The sequence below is a fragment of the Ziziphus jujuba genome, chromosome 1 (genome assembly GCF_031755915.1).
Source record: "Ziziphus jujuba cultivar Dongzao chromosome 1, ASM3175591v1".
In the NCBI taxonomy this organism is placed as follows: domain Eukaryota; kingdom Viridiplantae; phylum Streptophyta; class Magnoliopsida; order Rosales; family Rhamnaceae; genus Ziziphus; species Ziziphus jujuba.
In genome coordinates, this window is record NC_083379.1 from 38,026,933 (window position 1) to 38,047,759 (window position 20,827).

Consider the following 20,827-nt stretch of genomic DNA (forward strand, 5'->3'; position numbering starts at 1 on the left):
TATATATGATCACTTTGGATCAATAAAAAGAAAAAAGGAAAAAAGGCATAACTAAAGAAAATTGGAAGGACCAATTGTCAATTATGGTTGATAAGATATAGGTTAAGGAAGAAGTATTGGGGCACTTGACCTTAGCAGACGTGCGCATCTGGTGTAGCGGTATCATAGTACCCTCCCACATTACTGACCAGGGTTCGATTCCCTGGATGCGCATTATTTCTAATATGGACTTGAAATTTTTTTTAATTAATTAATTTATTTTATAGCTAGGATATTAATATATGGCTAATGGAAATAGAGACTTGTGAGGGCCCAAGGATTAATGAACAATTGTCTTTGATGTTGATGGCTTTTTGGCTTATAGCCAATGATCCATACATGACAAATTAATGGAAAACAAAAAAATGGGCCACAAAATCTATTGCACTTAGAGAGTTCAAAATGGAAGTGTGTGCATTGTTGCTCTGAATTCAAACGCCAAACACGCATAAGCATAAGCATGTGTAATTAATCTCTTAGCATGTGCTTGGTGTCCCTATTTAATTTTATTCATAATTTCACTATGGTCCTTGTGTGGGAGCAATATTACTAACTACTTAGGACGTATTTGGTAGGACGTATTAAGATGTATTGGACTGATGTATTACGTAATATGGTGTTTGATTTTTTTAGTATTGGGCTGTAATATATTGGCGGGGTAAATTTTTTTAGTCTGTTTTGCAAAAACACTTTGACTGATTCATAATGTTCCTTTGGTTTGTTGGCCTCTAGCCCTGTGAGACCCTGACAGATATTATATCAACCAGAAGAGATATAATTATAATTTAAGCTATTTTAGGCAAAGCAAACTTTTAGCTTTAAACATAACCTAGTTTTTGGTCCCAACATTCATTCAAAGTCTAATTAGTTTCATATCTAGAATTAATTTCAGTCGAAAAAGGTTAGATTCCATGTTCTGCTAACTGCTGATGTATACAAACCTTGCTTGACCTTCTATTTATCAAGAGTTAAGACCTAGCATATATAATTATATGGGATTTATCTCAAGTTTCTCATCCCTTTAACCCAAAAGTATTAAATTATCTGTTAGGTGGTACATTTTAAATGTGGCCGGACATATTGTCTGAAATCCATTGCTAATCCAGCTTCTTCTTCTTCTTTTTCTTTTTTTTTTTTCTTTTTAATTTTTTTTTTCTCATTGAATGTAGGAAGATCGATCAGGATTGTGTTGAGAATCTTTCTTTCATCAATGAGACTTTTAAAATAGATGCTCTAGATATTGGCAACCAGACGTCATATCCCCTTAACGCTCATTTGGAGAGTTTATTATATGCATTTCTACTCGTGTCCGTGTGGAAATGGTTGTTGGGTATATGGTTGAGAAAGTACTTGTATAAAATAAATATATTTGAGCAGGATATATGTTCATATATAAATACTATATTCTATATATATATATATATAAATATGTAAGCTATATATACGAGAAATATCAGCCCAACCAATTTTTATAGAAGTAATAAGTTAGTCACAGTTGGAGATAATAAAGATGAGTACGGGGGTATCTTTCCAGGGCCACGGCTTTGGCCTCCCAAAATGTAATAAAAACCAAACAACCACTAAAAAATATTGCCAAATTGGCAGTCAATAGGTGCATGCATGCTGAGAAGAGTACCATGTGATCCAAATTCATTTCTTGCACCATACTAATATGTGAAGTCGGAGTAGACTAATTAGCCTTTCAATTCCCAAATTAATATATAGTATGCACCAAATTGAAATTGGATATCAATTTATTAGGGAGATTCTTTCCAGCTTAATTAATTTAGCAGCAGCTGGAAAACCTCTCTAGGTACTTGGATAAGCAATTATACATTGTGTTCATTTTTAATTATTAATTAATGGAAGTTTCCCACAATATACATATATACTCAACCCAGTTAAATAAAGGCAAAACAATGTCAACTGATAAGCAACTTTTCATACATATAAAAGTATATATTTAATTTGCAACCTTCAGATGTAGGTTGTACATATTTTGATTGTGGGAACTCTATAATGGAACTAACTTTGCTAGGTCTTTAAGAATTTTTTTTTTTTTGGTTTAAGAGCTTAAAAATTTATATATGTATCTGTTTGTTTCATTTGGTCATGTATCAAGATTTGATTAGGTAAATAAGTAATAATATTAACTCCTGTAGAGACATTCCAATTAATAGAAAAAAGCCAATTATCTTTCATGTGAGAGGTCTTAGGTTTAAATTCTTGACCCTAAGGGGGTTTTTCTATTAAAACAAGCTCATAAATTGTTAACTGTATTTATTGACCCTATGAATTTATATGGTTGCACAGTCTCAGGGAATTCTAATTAACCTCTTTATATATCTCATGCTCTGTTGCTTTGCTATTTTTAATTATGTGGTCTGACAAGAAAATGAGACCAAAAATTACGGAAGGATCTGCAATATCCATTTTTTTACCTTACTATCATATATCTCGACTGAACTGATCAGTCTTAAAGATAATAATTAACCAAGTCTTTTTTTTTTTTTTTTTTTCAATTTTCCAGCTAAAATGATAATCACTCTAATTATAATGTTCATTACATTACTTTTTCCAGGAAGATATATTGACAAAGTAAGTATGATTGACATCTATGAAACTAATTACAGAACAGATAGCTGGTTTTTTGCAGCATAAAATATTGTGCTTTTTTCCATACTTGAAGATGAAAAAGACAACGGCATCATTTACAGCATCAGTTTTGCATGATTTCCATGCAAGAATTAGAAAGAAAAAAAGATATATTTAACAAGGAATGTGGATATAGAAGGGGAGAGAGAGAGAGAGAGAGAGAGAGAGAGAGAGAGATGATTTTACTACTGCTTTGATGGATAAAAATATTCACTAAGGTGTTAATATAAATATCAACCAAGATAATTAACTACCATAGACAAAGGAACTAAGCAAAGACCCTTTTTCTTCAATTCTGTTTCTGTGCAGTCATTTTCCCTCTCCATAAAACCCACTTGGTCACTTCTCTCATCCATCTTCCCAGAAGAATTTCCTCTTTCCTATATATATAACGAAAATTTCCAAAGCAAAACTTGTCCGAGTAAGTAAAAATATAGAACAAAAAAATAGTGATTAAATATATATCACCATATATAATTAATTGATGCTTTACCTGAGAGATAAGAGTGTTTCCTTTCTCTTTTGGTTTGATTTCCAACTGTCTCTGATTACAAACCTGCACTTTGTAAAGAAGAAAATATGAAAAATTAACATAGAAGTTCAAATATATATAAAACATTAACATGAGAATAATAATGATAGATTTTTTTTTAAAAAAAGAAAAAAAGAAAAAAGAAGAAGAGAAAACTATAATTAATCTGACCTTTGGACTATTTACAGGAGAAGTAGCTGTATCCTCCAAAGCGTCGTCAACAACAGCTGCTTTGGTTTTTCTCTTCTTGAAACTGAGTCTGCTACAGCCTCTATCCACCATAGTCAACCCTACGATTTCAGCTTTTTCGGCTGCCAACTTTTTGGCGACCGAAGAGCCGGCATCCGAGATTAAAGAAGAGCTTTCACCACAAGAAGAGGAAGAACCATGTTCGGTACTACTAGTATGTACCAAGAAATCATCAAAGTACATAGTCCAACTACTCTCTTCCGGGGACTCATCATAACTTCTTCTTGTATTAGTAGAAGAAGATGATTTGCCCGTGGAATTAATAGAGTTTTCCATTTAGAAAATCAAAAGAAGGTATGGAATTCCGGAAGTGATTAATTTGTAGGGGAAAAGTACCAGATCTTTGGGATAAAAGCTTTTGTATATTGTAGGGAAAACAATGCAGATTGGGAAGATGATCTGGGGGGTAATATATACTAAGGAAACTTGGTGCAGGACAAAAGAACAAAAGAGAGAGAAGAGAGAGGTGGTTTGACCTTGACCTTTGTGGTTAGATATTAGATTATATGCACCAACAGAGATTTGCCAAAATTTTCTCTTGGGAATGGAATTACCTTTGCACAATAAGAAATTATTATATGATTGAATTAGTCAATTGGTAACCAAATATTAGACTTTTGGGCTAATTATTATTTGATCATTTTGTTTATCTCATGAGAAATTGATCCCTATTTCTCATGTGGTTTTAGACATACATGATAGAAAATCTTTTGTTCCTATTTTTTGTATCTTTATTAATCCTGTCCAACAAATGGTAAAATCTCATCTTATTTTAAAAAATATTTTTTTTCAAATTAATTTAATTAATTTATTTTTTAATATTATTATATGAGATGTTATTATATCAATAGTGAATATAGATGGGAATAAAACTGAAATCTAAACATGTATATACTATTTATTAATGGATTTATTATATAAATATTTGATATTTACAAAATGGAAAAGAAAATTTACAAAAGATTAAGCTAATGAGAAAAAACTATTATTTCTTCTTATACTTTTTCTCTAATAATATAGAATATCAAAATAAAAGCGTGCGAATATATTGTAAATTGTAAATGCATTGTGGCACCATACCACTCCTACAATTGTAGTATATAAATTTTCACGTTCAAGGTACTACAAGAGTAGAAATAACATATATATAAAATCCCAAGAGAAATTAAATTAAAAGAGATGGAATAAGAATGGTTTTTGGTTACCATGTTGATAATGGAAATTGCTGATTTTTAAGTCATGCGTTGAAAACTTTGTAACATACAAACCACCCATGATTGGACAGAAGGATGTGTTCAATTGACTTTCAATTGGAAACAAACATAAAATACAATGTGGAACCAAACATGAGGTTTTGAAACACACACACACACACACACACACACACACACACACACACACACACACAAGCGCATAGCTTATGACTTTGGCTTTTGAACTCCCTCTTATCTATTTATTTATTTGTTTTGGCTGACATTAATTTTATGAATTAGTATTATATACGTCATATGAGAGAGTGCAAATGATTCCCCCATTCCACCCCCCCCTAACTACATGTCTCACCACATGCCACGTATCTACAAGACCCACTGAAATTAAAAAATTTCTTTACTAAATCATATGAATAATAATTTTTTTTTTTGTTTTTTTTTGTTTTTTGGGGCAAAAATGTAAGTTCATTTTGGATGAGAATTAACCCTTTTTTTGTATTATCATTGTTTTTAGCAGTGGTAGCAGAGGACTAAAATTTTGACAACATTCTGAAGAGGTCCCTTTACATCAATGCTCTTCTTTGTTCTTTAGCCTTTACTTTTTTTTTTTATTTTTTCCTTCCCGTTATCCATTTCCTCAAGTTTTATTTTATTCTGGTAGGAAATAATTAATGATGCATAAATATTTATACATACATGTGTCTCTTTATCAATGAAATCGACTTTGTATAATACTAAAAGTGCTAAATAAATTTATAATATTAAAAGTGATGTGTTAATATTTTATTCATTAATATATTAATATAATCTAAATTGAATAATTAAAAAGATAAATGTTACTAAATATAAGCAAATTAAATATTAATACATGGCATCTAGTATACATTTTGGTAGATCTATTTGGTAGCTTTACAAATTTTCAATTAACTTTTAACTAATTATGATTATGATTATTAATGAAAGAATAGGGCCTTTCTGATAGTAGACTAACTTCCTTTCTCTGATTATATAATCTTGAAACAGACACTCTCTGTTTAGAAAGAAAAGCATATTAATACTGATACAGATAAATAGTACCCTCGACATCTCGTTTTGGTACTCCAGAAAGGAAGAACGAAATAACTTAATAGGATATTAGCTGTGGTCCTTTTTGGATTCCTATATTAATGAACACCAATTACAAATAACTCTCTCTCTCTCTCTCTCTCTCTCTCTCTCTCTCTTTTGTTATTGTTATATATAAAGTTTTGCTTGGATGATTTGGGATGTGGGAGAAAGAATATTTTAATAATAATACCCGGGGTAGATATTACAATTAAGCTTGAGAAAAGCCAAAAGCCAAATGTCTCAGGGAAACTAAAAAAATTTTAAAAAAATCATAAAAAAAAAACCAAAAACAAAAACACTTTGCTCTAGAAAACACTTTCATTGAAACAGAAAGATAGCAATATTGTCTCCAGTGAGCGAGTCCTTCTGCATAGGACAGTTAGTGAGGGGTTATATTTATCAATTGTTCCTCTCCACCGGACTTTTTGCCTTGTTGGAAGCAGACATCTTAACTGTCATATTTGTAATCTTCTAATTTATCTTTCTTTGTCTCTTAGCCATTTCCATTTAAACCTCAAACCCCAAAACACCCATCTTTCTTGAACCAATTTTATGTTACATTTACAGATATAGTACCAATAATCTTCTAATCTATGTCTCCCATGTGTTTATTACCCTTCTCTAATCACTACTTTGAAGAAATCAATATTTCACATTATTAGAAATGTGTGAGTACCATTATTCATCTTCTAATTAATCTTATGCTTTTCCATAGCAACTTTTTAATCAGAGAATCACTGATTTTGTTAAGCAATAGATGTATATGTCGTAAATACTAAAAATTGTCATATCTTAATTAGATTTTTAGATTCAAACATCCATGATTTAACTAAATATAGATCGTTGAAAAAAAAAAAAAAACTGACTGTGTTTTTCAATGTTTCTCAGCCATTTCCAATCAAAACTCAAACCCCAAAATACCGTTCTCTCTTGAACCAATTTTATATTAATTACAATAACAAATGTGGTACCACTAATTATAACTATCCTCCCATGTTTTATTAGCTAGCCACTTTCACTGGAAACCTCAAACCTCAGACCCCAAAGCTCCAATCTCTCTTTTGGATCATTTTTTTTTAATATTATATTACATTGCAAATTAATGAGATAACCTCTTTCACACATTAATATAATTGACTTTGTATCTCCATTAAGATATTATGGACATTCTCATGTTGAAGATTTTTTGTAGATTTTGTTCTTATAAAGAAATATAATAATATAACAGTATGTGTCAATCATGCGGGTTTAAAAAATGGGCCAAAACCTACCCTCTTCTCATCCTTAATTAGTTGTCAGGTACCAATCCAATTGCCCGTGGGGAATCTAGTTTAGGTCGCACACTCTAATGGATTCTATTTGTGCCTTTTTTCAATGGCAAAAATGAAATTGAAATAGAATAAATAAAAGTGTGTGAGAGAGAGAAGGGTGTATTCCTAACATGTTTGATAACCAAAATGTGGGGATAACTACCTCGGTGCCTACATATAGATTGATAAATTAACACTGAAATTATGACCACGAAGACAGAGGTTTAAATATTAAAATTTTCTAGGTTGGAAGTTCGGCCATAGTTGCAGGACTATAACTTAGATGTACACAGGTTATTCAATAATAGATCCATCGTTATGAATTACAAAGGTACACAAACCCTTTTCCAACCCTTTTATTTTCCATTAAAAAAATAAATAAATTGTGGGGGTGACTTACAAAAAGGTCTTTCAATGGGTGAGACGAAAAGGCTTCTCTGGTATTAGTTAATTGAATATTGGAGGATTAAACAAGGAAAGTTGGAGGTGCTGGGTCTGATTTTGAATGACATGGAGGGAAGCGAATTGAAGGGCATGATAGTTAATGGGGTTCAAGCTAACATGATGCCTAGATAAATTGCTCCTAAGTTTGAGTCAAACGCCACGTATTTTCCTTTTCAAAGATGTAATCTAATCAATGGGTTTTTTTGGGGGGTCATAGATAGAGGAACAGCTTTTTCAGGGTTTCAATCATCATTATTAGTCTATAAAACATCTAAATCAAATGTCTCATGGCCATTCTCGTTCATGCACGTGTGCTCTAGGCCCATTTTGCTCTTCACATGCCATCACATGTTCAAGTTGTGATGCTCCGACAAATTAGTCACCAATCCCTTTAACTTCTTTTTTTTTTTTTTTTTTTTTTTTGTCTTTTTCAGAATGTTAATTCTCATTTATGTTAAGTACCAAAAAATACTTAAGCATTTTTTTAGTTAGTTACTTAGGCTTAGATTCCCGTTAATAAATAGAAATTGCTAATTTTGATTAATTAGAATGGCATATTTGGATGATCCAAGGAAAAAAAAAATTATGTATATTGAAGATGGGAGTTTTCTCAAACTAAGAAGAATATTTTTAATTACAATTTTGCGACCTGTTTATTACTTGTCGAAAATTTTGGAGAAAAACTCGAGAATACTTTAGGTTTAAGTGTTTGGTTTGGTATGCTTTTTCTTTTTTCTTTTCGATATGATTTTCAGTTTTTATTTTTTATGTTTTATTTTTGTTTTTCCAAGGCTTTTACTTTTATTTTTTTTTATTGACTTTTATTTCAATAACTAATGGTAGTTAGGCTTCTTACCTAACAATAAATTCAAAAAAATCTAGATAATAGCTTAAAGAAAAATGACAAAAAACGAAAATGAAAACCATTCCAATTGTTTATAAAATAGGGTTCATTATGATAAACATTTTATTTTTGTCCATTACAAATGACTAACAATTATTAGGACCCGGTAATGTTTTCTAAAACAATTTTTACAAATCAATTTTGAAAAATGAAGATGGTAAATTTGAAAAACATATCTGGTAATATTTTTATAAAATATTTTATGAGAATGAAATGGTAAAATTATGTAATTTATGCTTATTAACAATTCAATTAATATTGTATATATCTATATGGAAAAAATCTTTATTATTAAAAATAGTAAACATTATCCATATTTGTATATATTATATGTTAAATATGGTATATATCTTAATAAAATAAATATTTTTAGTTTAAGTTGATAAACATGATCTATTCTCTAGTTTTCAAAAATTTTCAAATGTATGTAAAATATTTCTAGGATGTTTTCTAAATTTTTACCATATTTTATAAAATGTTTCCAGCTTTTTTCAGTTTCTGCATTTCAAAAATAATTAATGGACACTTTTTTTTTTTTCAATTTGTAAAATGAAAAACCTTTATGCAATACGAAATCAAACAGGCCTAGCATTTATATATTTTTAATCTGACCTTATTGAGCAAAATACAAGAAATTACCAAACAAGTTAGGAGACGATCAAATTACGGTTGATAAAACCTCCGGATAATTAATTGAAAAGGAAAAAAAAAAAAAAACCTGAAGAACAGATCAAGCAAAGCCTGATTGCAGGTTAAAGATTAGTCCCTTTCCGTGCAGCAATTTCTCCCAACAAAAACAATGGTCCACATAAGTGGAAATAATACAAAAATATCATACATATGGAAAGGCCGTAATACCAACCATATATGAGATAGTAGCATGACAATACATAAAATTTAGGTGATTTCAATGTCGTTCAGATAATATTGGTAGTACCACAGGCCCATACACTGGTCCCAACTCAACTATACATTATATATTATATATTAATAATATACAGTACTACATATATATACGCAATATTATTCTTGCAGACCTGCCATTGAAAATGAGTCGACCTGCGTTTGGTTATGTGGAATTCTGTGAATCATCCAAACGGCAAACATGCCAGGGTCGCTAACCTTGCTTGTAAATATGCTTGTCATACGGTACACGTGCCAATCAATGCGAATGTCAGTGAGTCGTTCAGTATATTTTATATTGGGAAAACAATACCAATATACCTTGTAATTAGCAGTACCATATAGCATGCTTACATATATGTTTGATTTTCTGAAGAAGATGGAGACAAATTCTCTCATATATATATATAATATCCAAGGATTGTATATGCAGGAAATGGACCTGTAGAATGAGGGTCTCGAATTTATGAGACTTGATTTTCTTCTGGTCCATTTCTGTATCTAGTATTTATTTATTTATTTGAATTTATTGCATTCAAGTGTTTAAGTATTTTGCTCATATACCGCTTATTGAATTTTCAATTTTAAAATGTTTTACATCATACCCTCAATTTACCATTTGCTTTATATTAACTCAAAAATATCTTATACATGATCAAATATATATACCTCGTTAGCACAAATTAGTAGAACAAAATTTTTGAAAAACTATAGTAAAAGAGTTTAATGTTAAAAGTCTTATATTATATATATATATATATATATAAGTCTTGTATTATATATAAATGTGTGTGTGTGTGTGTGTGTGGGTGTGGAGGGGTGAGGGGGGTTGAATCACTCCTTTAGTTTTCTTACTTGACATTGTGGTCCAATCCTTGAGGGTTGGGAGTTGATTTTCTTGTCCCTCAAGGAAAACTCATATATAAGTTATAAATATATTACAATGCATCTCAACCAATAAATGAGAACAACAACATGAAATAATAACTTTAATAGCTTTCGACATTCAAACTTAACTGTAGAAGGAATTTTGGCATTTTGCAGATCTACAAAATCTTCAATGGTAAAGGAGAATGCACAATTTTTAACCGTTGGTTTTTGCATCAATAATATATATGAGATCAATCTCAACCCATTTTATATATATATATATATATATATACATGAGATCAACGTTATAATTATTGTTATTATCTTCAAGTAAATTCAACGGTCATAAAAAGAATTTTTACTTTAATAAGAAATTTTTTATTTTCATATATTCATTTTTTTGGAAGAAAATTTTTATAGCCCTGTACATGGAAAAATGTATCTTTACATACAAAATGTATATCTAGTTTGAGAAAATTTGATAGGATCTGCCATGGGAATTCTTCTAGAACTCTTAAATGGTCCCACCTAGACAAGTTCTATTGGATGATCTTTAGAGAAAGTCCAATGGAATCACATCCAACCATGAACAAACAATACATACAAATATCTAATGATAAAGTCACAACAATATACAAGTCTATAACTATCTTCAACATCTACAATCCGTCATATTATAAGTCATTACTACACATATATAATAGGGTCACTACTGTGTCCATAATTTAGGTTAGAGCATTAAGAATATTTCTAAAATTAAATAATACAACTGATGTGAATAAGTTTAGAAAAATAAAGATAAATAAGGAAAGATAAATACTATTACTGCTGTAAAAAATATGGAATAATAAATGATGCGTGAGATAGATTGTCTGCTAACTACCTAAAACTAAGGGAATGAATTTAAAAACAAGCAAAATGTGAGATAAAAATATCTTAATGAGTGGCATAATATAATAAAAAATAATATTTTATTTCTGTAAACTTTTCTCTTAAGATCTCTCATTCCACTCTTTCGAAAAGTTCATATTTAAAATCATTTTATAAAATCCAGATTTGCATCCCAAATCTATATTGTAAAATGGAGACTTAATTTTTATAAATTAGTAAATTATTTAATTATTATAAACTGGACTAATTATGATTAAAATACTTGACACAAAATAATATAAATATATTCATAAAAATAATTATGGAAAATACCGTAAAACCATAATAGATCAGAAAATCAAAAATGTCCTCAGAAAAATAAATAATATACTATACGATATGTTTAGCACTGTCAAGAAATGCACAACATTTTGGAACACAATCAGATAAAGAAATATGTAGGATGAGCTCATCTTACAATCCTTAGCATCCTGAAGGCATTGTGATAATACAAAATCTTTGGTTGAACCTAATTCACAACCTTTAATATGTGAAAGGTATCGTTGCAATAATGAATCTATAGGAAGAACTCATCTCAATCCCTTTAGCATACTACAAGCCTTGTGGCAAACCTGCACACTGTAATATAATATTAAATCGAAACAGTACTACTATACAGTATATCAATTAAAAACAACAATATAGTATTCAAAATATTTTTTTTTAAGATTGTGATTTTTATATTTTTCTATTTTTCACAAACAAATACTGTACCATAAACTGAAATTTAATATTTAAACCTAATCATTTATTTAAATATTTCAAAAATTCCAATCACAATTATATGCTAAAACATAAATACTAATAGTGAGATATATATCACCATAAACCTCTTTTATGCATTTTAAATATAAAATACTTAAACATATTTAAAAATACACTATTTTCAATCCACTTATTGAAAAAAAAATAAATATTTTTCAAAATGACTAAACTATCAATTTAATTGTCAAAATATACAAATATGAATATTTACACGTTCATTATGAACCCAGTTGAATTTAAAACCATTTAAAATCTCATCAAAATTCATAGAAATCATAACACATATACGTAATATTTATATATGCACATAATCATCATTTAAATGAAATCATATATATATCATATTCAAATTATATATATTGTACTACCATGCCCAAAATCATTTAAAAATATTCACTCTTAGATACCACTAATGCTCACTCTCTTTGCTCCTTCACAATGTTGCCTCCAAACTTAGTATGGGTACTTATAATATAATAAAATATTTCTTAAGTTCCAAAAATCATATTCAAGACATTGGTATCAAATGTTTTGAAATAATTTATGATGCAACTTAATGATTAAATAAATTGGACATTGTAGCATCTAATTATACCATGAACCTTTACAATCTGATATTCAAAATTGAGGTTTTTCACTCAAACACTAATTTAATAAAATTAAACCCTCCAATGAGTCCTATTAACATTTAATTACACAAATTCAACTTCAATTTAGTCTTAAGTTGTCTAGACACTATCCAATTTTATCCAGCATTTAACTAATTAATCTAAAAATAGAATGACTTCCAAAATTCACATTTATAACAATGGAAAAACAAGAGATGGGGAATATAGTGATCCCCTCACTTTTGTTTAAAAGTGTCACCGATGGTTGGAAAACTCATTGGAAAATTTGGCTAAACTTGAGGTTGATGGATTTCTCAAACGGTAGAAAAATCTTGACAAAAAGACACCGAAATAGATTCAACGGATCCAAATTAGGGGAGAGGTTGTGTATGAGGCGGTTTGAAATCCGGCAAACCCACTAGAAAATATGGGTGGCCAATGCATGCTGCTTGGTGGTGGCCGAAAATGGTCGAAATCTAGGTGTTTATGGGTTTAGGTCGACTTGGTTTGGCTTCTTGGGTCTGGGAAGTGTTTTAAAGATATTGGGAGACAAAATGGATATTTTGGAGTTTGTTCACTATTGGGCTATATATATAGGCCTCTGTATCATTAACAAACAAAAATTGGGACTGATTTGGATGCTAACATAATTCTAATATTTCAAACTTCTTAAAACCTTAAATTTTTAACCGTAACCTGAAATTAGATATGTTGTTATTCTATTAATTCATATCGACAATCTTTACACAATAGTATATGAATCAAACTCAAAATTTGTCTAAAAAAAGTGAAACTTGATCTCACTTAAACATTCAATTTGGTCAAACTTGATCAACCATAGTCAAACCGTTTAAAATTTGAAAATTTGAATGCTTTCTTGAGACAGATTGTTATAAAATTAGTAAAATAAAATATATGAAACTATAGATCTAGGGTTTAATCTTATAATTCGTATATATAATATATATGAGAAACACTTGATTAACATTGTTAAATCCTTATTATAATGACCTCCATGGTTTTTTTTTTTTTTTTTTAATTCAATGTCACAAACAGTTACTTATATGAATATCAATCAGAAAGATAAAATAATGCAATTTTATAATATAATTATTGGTAATTAGGATGTAAAAGAAAGTTGTTTGTTTTGTTTTGCTTTTCTTTTAATATTGTAATCAAAGTTTAATGGTGAGAGAAAAAAAGTTAGGATTAATTATATTTTGATACTATTGATTGTTATAATTTTGCGATTTAGGTTCTTAAATATTCAATTCGACAATTTAGACCCTTTTATTTTTCAATTTGTTGCAGTTTGAGCATTTTTCAGCTAATAAAGTTTAACTACCATCTCATATCACTAATATTATTATCAAAATTTTGAACTAAAAAATACTAAAGTATAAAATTTTAAAATAAAAATCTACAGTTTTAATATCTTCTAATTTGAAATTTGATACAGTTTAGATAATATGCTCCAACTTTTTTTTTAAATAATAATAATAATAAAGGAAGCTAAAATGCAAAATTTTAAAACTAGTTTGAAAATTGATATAGTTTAATATCAATCATGATCATTAAACCCAACAATAAAAAGTCAAACAAGGTTAAAATTATAACAAATTGAAATTCGAGGGTTTAAATCAATAAGTTGAAAATTTGAAAGAACAAAAATACAATTAATCCAAAAAATTATAAATTAAGCATTCATGTATCATTACTCATATTATATCGAAATACACAGTGATCGTGTACATTTTTTTAAAGTTCTGAAAAACTAAGTTATTAAATTCACGAATAATCCGTACACATTTGTATTTTTGAAAAACCAATCTCATTTTCTATATAGACTTTAAATGTAAAAAAATAAAGGTGCATTTTTTGAAGGGAAATGTTTAAAATACTTATTAAATATACCTATTATTCAAGTAAAAAAATATGTATTTTGAAAAAATAAATATTTTCAATTAATGTGTATAAAAAAATATTTTTAATTTTATTCTTTTAATTATTTACTAGTTTTGTTTTTTTAATATATTAAACTATTATTATCTTACTAATAGTTAAATTTTTATCAATGTATATTAAAAGTAACTAATTTTAAGATATATGTAATATCTTTATTTTTTGCCCCATAGTTTTTAATTTATAACTTATTATATGCATATATACTGAATTTATAAACTCTCAGTCTACATATTTTTTAGCCAATTTTTTCTCAATATTTTTAAATAAATAAAATGATTTATACACATATATTTTTACCACCTTGTGTTTTACTAACTATGCTAATAAATTGAAGTTTTTAAAATTTTCAAATGTAAAGCTTATGGAAGCATAGATCAATTATTGATTAACTAATTTTTTGAAAGAAAATAAAGATTAATTAGTACCAATAAATTATGTTTTTGACAACACTTAAAATCAACTATATATCTATTAGAGAATGTAAAATAACTAAAATTTTTACTAAATTGTTTATTAATAATGGGTAATATTTAATTATTATTATTTTTTAATTTCCTTATCCATCTAAATGTTTATTTATCCCATGTTTAGATTATATATTAATATTTCACCATTTATCTCATATTGGGTCATATTAACATTTCACTAATAACATATTGACACTTGTAATTTCTTAAATAATTTTAGTAAACAATAATTTGATATTTGTAGCTCTGCCCTTTTACCAGTTATAATATCTATTTTTTGTTGCAGAATGCAAATAGAATTTGCAAAAGCAGAAGCCGGCACTCGCATGGAAGTTACAAAAACGAAATTGATATTTTTCAGACCCAAAAAACATCGAAGCCAATAAGATTGAAGCAGATAACCACGTCATATTACCACGTGGGGTTCATGTAGAAATGATCTGTCAGCGTACGGATGCTTCTTCACCATCCTCAAAAAAACTTCCACCGTCATTCGCTTTTCAATTGCTTAAAATCCCCCTTCTCACTCACCAAACACACACACTCTCTCTAACAGAGCTACTGTTACATTATTATTCTATCAATATCAACTCCATGTATGTTTCTTAATTACCACAAATCGATTTTCTTTTTCTTAGTAGATTCTCAAATCCGGTGTTTGTTTGGCTTGGTTGTTATCATCTTGATCATTTTCATGATTTCAATTTGATAATTTTATTAGATTATTGTCTAATTTCACTATTTGGGTTTTAATATAAATCTATATATGTGTGTATATATATATATATATACACGTTTATATATGTGCTTATGTGCGCATATGTTTGTAGAGCTAAGCATGCCAAGGATTAGAGGAACCAGCAGTGATTTTCTCAACACTGAGGAGGGAGATGATGATCTTGAAGTGTTTGATCAGTGTCCAAACAATTACCAAGAACATCATCACTTTGACAAGTAACTGTTCTCTCTTTTTTTTTTCTTTTTTTTTTTATTTAAAAGAATTTTAAATTTCTTTTTTTTCTTTTGGAAAACCCTAGGTAGTGAGAGAATTGATCAATAGACATGCATGTACACTTTGTTAATCTTTTAGGGTTAATATGATGTAATTCCTGTGATCTAATGGGTTTAGGGTTTTTTTCTTGTTTGTTTTCTTCTCTCAGTCTTGATGAAGCAAGCAGTGCAACACCAGGTAACAATAAGGAGGTGCAAGGCCAATCACTTTTAGATCCTTGTATAGATCAACAGGTGAATTGGGTAAATTAATTTGTGTTGGGTGATAACTGATAAATCTATTACCTTATAGCTCAAGCATTTGACAGATTGAGTGAGAATGTGATTATGCACAAGAATATGTTTCTAATGCCTATATATATCAAATACCAAAAAACCCTAATATATATGCATACCTGCAAAACCCTTTTCAAGATTATTCAAATTGATTGTGTCCCTTGGTTTTGTTAGGTCTTAGATAACCCCTTTTCTCCACATATACATACACAGTTTCTTCAAGATGGACAATTACATATATGAAGTTTTCCTTCTCCTAAATTTTAGCCACAGGTCACAGATAACATTTCTCTAAACGATAATAATGAAGATGTTGCTTCCCATTCACTCACATATAGTCAGTCCCCTATACCTCCACCTATCATCATCGTTGACGGGTTGCGTCTCTTCAGCCCTAGACAAGGCAATACTCACCGAGCAAGTGACCTTCTCATAGCGGTTTCAGCAAATGCTAAGGTAAACAGGAACAAAATCATTGAGGTTGCTGTTGATTCAATGGAAGAGCTAACAAGAATGGCTCTGGTGGGAGAACCTCTTTGGAAATTTGACAAAAAACGAAACGCTGAGGTCCTAAATGATATCGAATACATGAGGGAATATGGGCATATTCATGCTACATTGATGGAGATTATGAGAATGGTAGAGGTGGGAGAACCTCAATCTTTGCCGAACTTGGACAGCAGTTCTGAATCCTCCATTGAAAGTGAATACAAACCGACATTGTTGCCTAAAGAAGCTGGACAAGAATCTCTTTATTCTGAAGCTTCAAGAGATTCTGCTTATTTTAAAATGAGCGCGTCAAGCTTCGTTGAATTGCTTATGGATTTGGTATGATTTTCTTCCAGATAAAACTCAATTTAACATTATTATATATAAATGAAAGAAAGTTAACTACTAATTAATTGCTTTTGTTGTTCTCTATTAAAATCAGAAGCAATGGTCATCATTGTTTTCCAATATTGTCTCTAGAGCAATGGTCCTCGGAGTTTTGTCGTCCTCAGGATTTCAAAGAAACTATGATGGAACTATCCAAGTGGTAATAATACAAATTACATCTAAAAGTAACATACATATCGTTTTATGATCACTTTAACCATTTTTTGTTTTTGTTTTTAGATGACAGCGGAATTTCATGCCTCCACACCATTTATTCCACATCGAGAAAGTTATTTTGCAAGATACTGTAAACAGCTGAATCATGAAATGTGGGGTGTAGTCGATGTTTCATTGGAAAATTTGTTTCCATATCCATCGACTGTATTTCGAAGACGACCATCTGGCTGTTTAATAAAAGACATGCCAAATGGATGCTCCAAGGTGACTAGATATATATATTAAGCATATAATATTACATAGTAATTTAGTTTTGACCCAATAAGGTAAACACCTATACGATAATACTAGAGATATTAAATTTATTCACCAAATATTGAATATTGATTGACGTTGTTGTATTAGTGTTAGTGAATTTAGTTTTCTTGTATTAGGTTTTGTTGATTAGTAGCTATCTAAACTTTGGTAAACAAGCTTGGTTTTCATAGCATTACTCAAAAGAATTTGTACCATTGCTCGTTAAATATTCTTTCAGTTGGAAGAGCATAAAACAATATTTTAGTCAATGATTGAGCAACAACCAACTTAACGTTTCACTCTTGTCATGTTGCTTTAAGGTTATTTGGGTCGAGCATGTGCAAGTAGACAGTAATCTGGTTCCCTACATTTTCAAGCCGGTGGTCACATCTGGTTTTGTTTTTGGTGCAAGACGTTGGATTGACACTGTTGTTCGACAATGCGAACGGTTTGAAGCTCTAATAACTCCAAGCACTCCTAATGCCAATGGAGGTAAACATGTTCGAATTTGTTAATCCTACAGTTTAAAGAGAGAGAACTAATCTTATATCGATATTAGAAGTCCAAATATATTATATAGTTGAATTAATTATCGAAATACTATAGTTTAATAAGAGAGCACAAATATTTCTCATGAATATTGAGCAGTTTTTATACCACAACCTGGGAGAACAAGCCTGTTGAAGCTGTCTGAGAGGATGATGAGAAGCTTTTTTGCTGATGTTGGTGGTGGTACGTTAAACAATTGGACGTCATTGCCTCTATCTTGTGCAGAAGGAATAAAAGTCATGGCCAAAAATAGCATGGATGATCCTGGAAAGCCTCCCGGTACAACCTTAGTCTTCGCTACTTCTCTAGGGCTTTCAGCCCCACCAAAGAAATTGTTCAATTTCCTTCGTCAAGGGGATTCTCGACCTAAGGTACCATGCACAAATTTCTACTATTTTAATGGTGTTATTGTTGGATTGATTTCTTGCTTGCTTGTAGTTTCTGAGTTAATCCAGATTAAGAAGCTCAGGGAGGGAAGGAGTTTTGATAGCATGAATTAATAGTTAAAACAAACTATAACATCCTAAGGTTATAAAATCCCACATTAATTAGTAGAAATTACTATCTTTAGAATTTGAAGTATCCTTAGAAGAATATAATTAAATACAACATCATAACGGTAGTATATGTATGAAAAAGGTTGCATTTCTTCGTCAAAATTTTATTTTTTTATTTTTATTTTTTATTTGAAAAATGAGATCATCTAGCATTATAATTAAGTGACTTATACTCTGATTGTATGCATATTTTTATACCCCAAAATGGTGAGTCATTTCTCAAAACCCCTAGTATTATTAAGAATAGGGGTCATTCGTAACTACTTAATAGTTCTGTGCATTTTTCCCTAGAAAATATTAGAGTGTGTGATGGTAATGGTCTTTGTAATTTTGAAAATTTAAAAGTTGTTTGAATAGTTTTTTGTTTGCAATTAAAACTGAAAAATATACAATATTTCTAATATAAGAAAAAAAAAAATCTCTTATATTGTCGAGGTACATTCAACCTAATAATTTGAACTTGCTTACAATTTATAAATGAGCAATGCTAAATATATACTAAATTTGTTTACCAAATTTTTTAACTGTGGAAAATAATATATCATTATTTTAACTGTTGATAAATATGCAAAATTTTAAATTCCGATTATTTGATTTATATATATATATATATATATATATATATAGATATAATTAAAATATTTCTCATTATGTGGTATTTATATTTACAGTGGGATATCCTCTCACATGGTCTTTCCGTCAATGAAGTTGCTTACATCCACAATGGCAGGGATCCATTAAATCGTGTTTCCATAATGCAAGTTAATGTAAGTTCAGATAACAAAAACTCTTCCCCTTCTCTCTCTCTCTCTCTCTCTGCTAGGAAATCAATTTGTCTTTACTAATTGAATATCATGAATATCATTAGGCAGTTTATGCTAAACGCTTAATTGCTTATTGTCACTAATAGATTAACATGGTATCCAATAGATAATTTTTATATTTTTAATTCTATATTCAGAGAAATTTATATATCAAATTTTAAATATCAAATGATTAGCCAAATTTATATATTAAATTTTAAATATCAAACAATTTTAATATTGTTTTATTGGATTCATTTTCTATGATTTTAGGTTATTATTAATTTATTAATCATTAATAAATTGCATGTCCTTTAGTATAAAAAATTTGATACCTGTAGCATTACTAGCTTTTTATATTCTTTTCTTATAATGCAATGATATTTAACCCAAAATCTGCCAAGGGAATCAAGCAAATTTACCCATAATTGCACAACTTCCTAGGCTTCACAAAACAGGGTGCACATGTTATATTTGCAAGAGAGTCGTACCGACAACACAGGGTCATACGTAGTGTATGCACCGGTAGAGGTTTCGGCTATGTCGATGGTCTTCAATGGCGGAAACCCAGATTATGTACACATATTGCCCTCAGGATTTGCTATCCTCCCAGATACTGATATCAATCAAATGAATGGAGAAACAGCTGGTTGTGGAAGTCTTCTGACTGTTGCATTTCATGTGGTTGATAGAGCATCCACTCTCGATTTCATTCCTCTTTCATCCGTGAATACAATATACCATGTTATTACAGATACTGCTATGTCTATCAAGGCCGCTGTGATGTCTAATAACCTATAGGTTGTTGATTTGGCTGAATGTGCAGACTCAAATGTTCAGAAGCTGGCTACAGCTTTGAATTTGGTAAGAACTGTATTCGTAAGTTTGTAACTTCTTTTGTATCTTGTACCTTCTATGGAGGCCTTAAGGTCTAGTGTTGTATGTTGAAGATTATATGAATGACATGTTGCTGGAGACATAGTTATAGCTTGGCTGACCATTTTTCAAGGTTTGGTTTGAATACTTTTTTTATATTATTGAAACAATTCTTAAAAAATTAATATGAAATTCAAACCATATCGGTTATTTTAGTCAAGCTGCAGAATATGCAGATTATATGAATACAATTTTTAAAATAAAAAAGAAAGCTGCATATATAATGAATGATTTAACTAATTGGATGGACTAAGAATGATTTAACTAATTGGATGGACTAAGCACGAAGAACAAAAAGTTTCAACAGTATGTTAGTGCTTTGAAATGGCAGTTTAGGTTAAAGAGTTTGCATCTTTGTCTCTTTTTGCTTAAAAGCACAAGTAAGA

The 20,827-nt window shown here is 29.6% G+C and overlaps 2 protein-coding genes across 3 annotated transcripts; one reads left to right on the forward strand and one right to left on the reverse strand.

Moving 5' to 3' along the window:
* Positions 1-2,616: 2,616 nt before the first annotated feature.
* LOC107432246 (vascular-related unknown protein 4) lies at positions 2,617-3,986 on the reverse strand. Its single transcript, XM_016043353.4, has 3 exons — positions 3,398-3,986; positions 3,188-3,250; positions 2,617-3,074 (listed from the first exon to the last, which is right to left on the reverse strand). Exons 1-3 carry the CDS (start codon positions 3,749-3,751, stop codon positions 2,928-2,930), a joined length of 564 nt encoding a protein of 187 aa, XP_015898839.3. The 5' UTR covers positions 3,752-3,986; the 3' UTR covers positions 2,617-2,927.
* Positions 3,987-15,280: 11,294 nt separating this feature from the next.
* Positions 15,281-20,806, forward strand: LOC112490642 (homeobox-leucine zipper protein ROC2). Of its 2 annotated transcripts, none has more exons than XM_048466689.2 (10): positions 15,281-15,555; positions 15,790-15,913; positions 16,120-16,204; positions 16,514-17,074; positions 17,178-17,282; positions 17,363-17,563; positions 17,917-18,088; positions 18,245-18,516; positions 19,374-19,469; positions 19,950-20,806. In XM_048466689.2, exons 2-10 carry the CDS (start codon positions 15,798-15,800, stop codon positions 20,304-20,306), a joined length of 1,965 nt encoding a protein of 654 aa, XP_048322646.2. In that variant the 5' UTR covers positions 15,281-15,555; positions 15,790-15,797; the 3' UTR covers positions 20,307-20,806. The 2 variants fall into 2 exon arrangements, with proteins under 2 accessions (XP_048322646.2, XP_048322649.2); XM_048466692.2 differs by having other exon boundaries at positions 16,520-17,074.
* Positions 20,807-20,827: the final 21 nt, after the last annotated feature.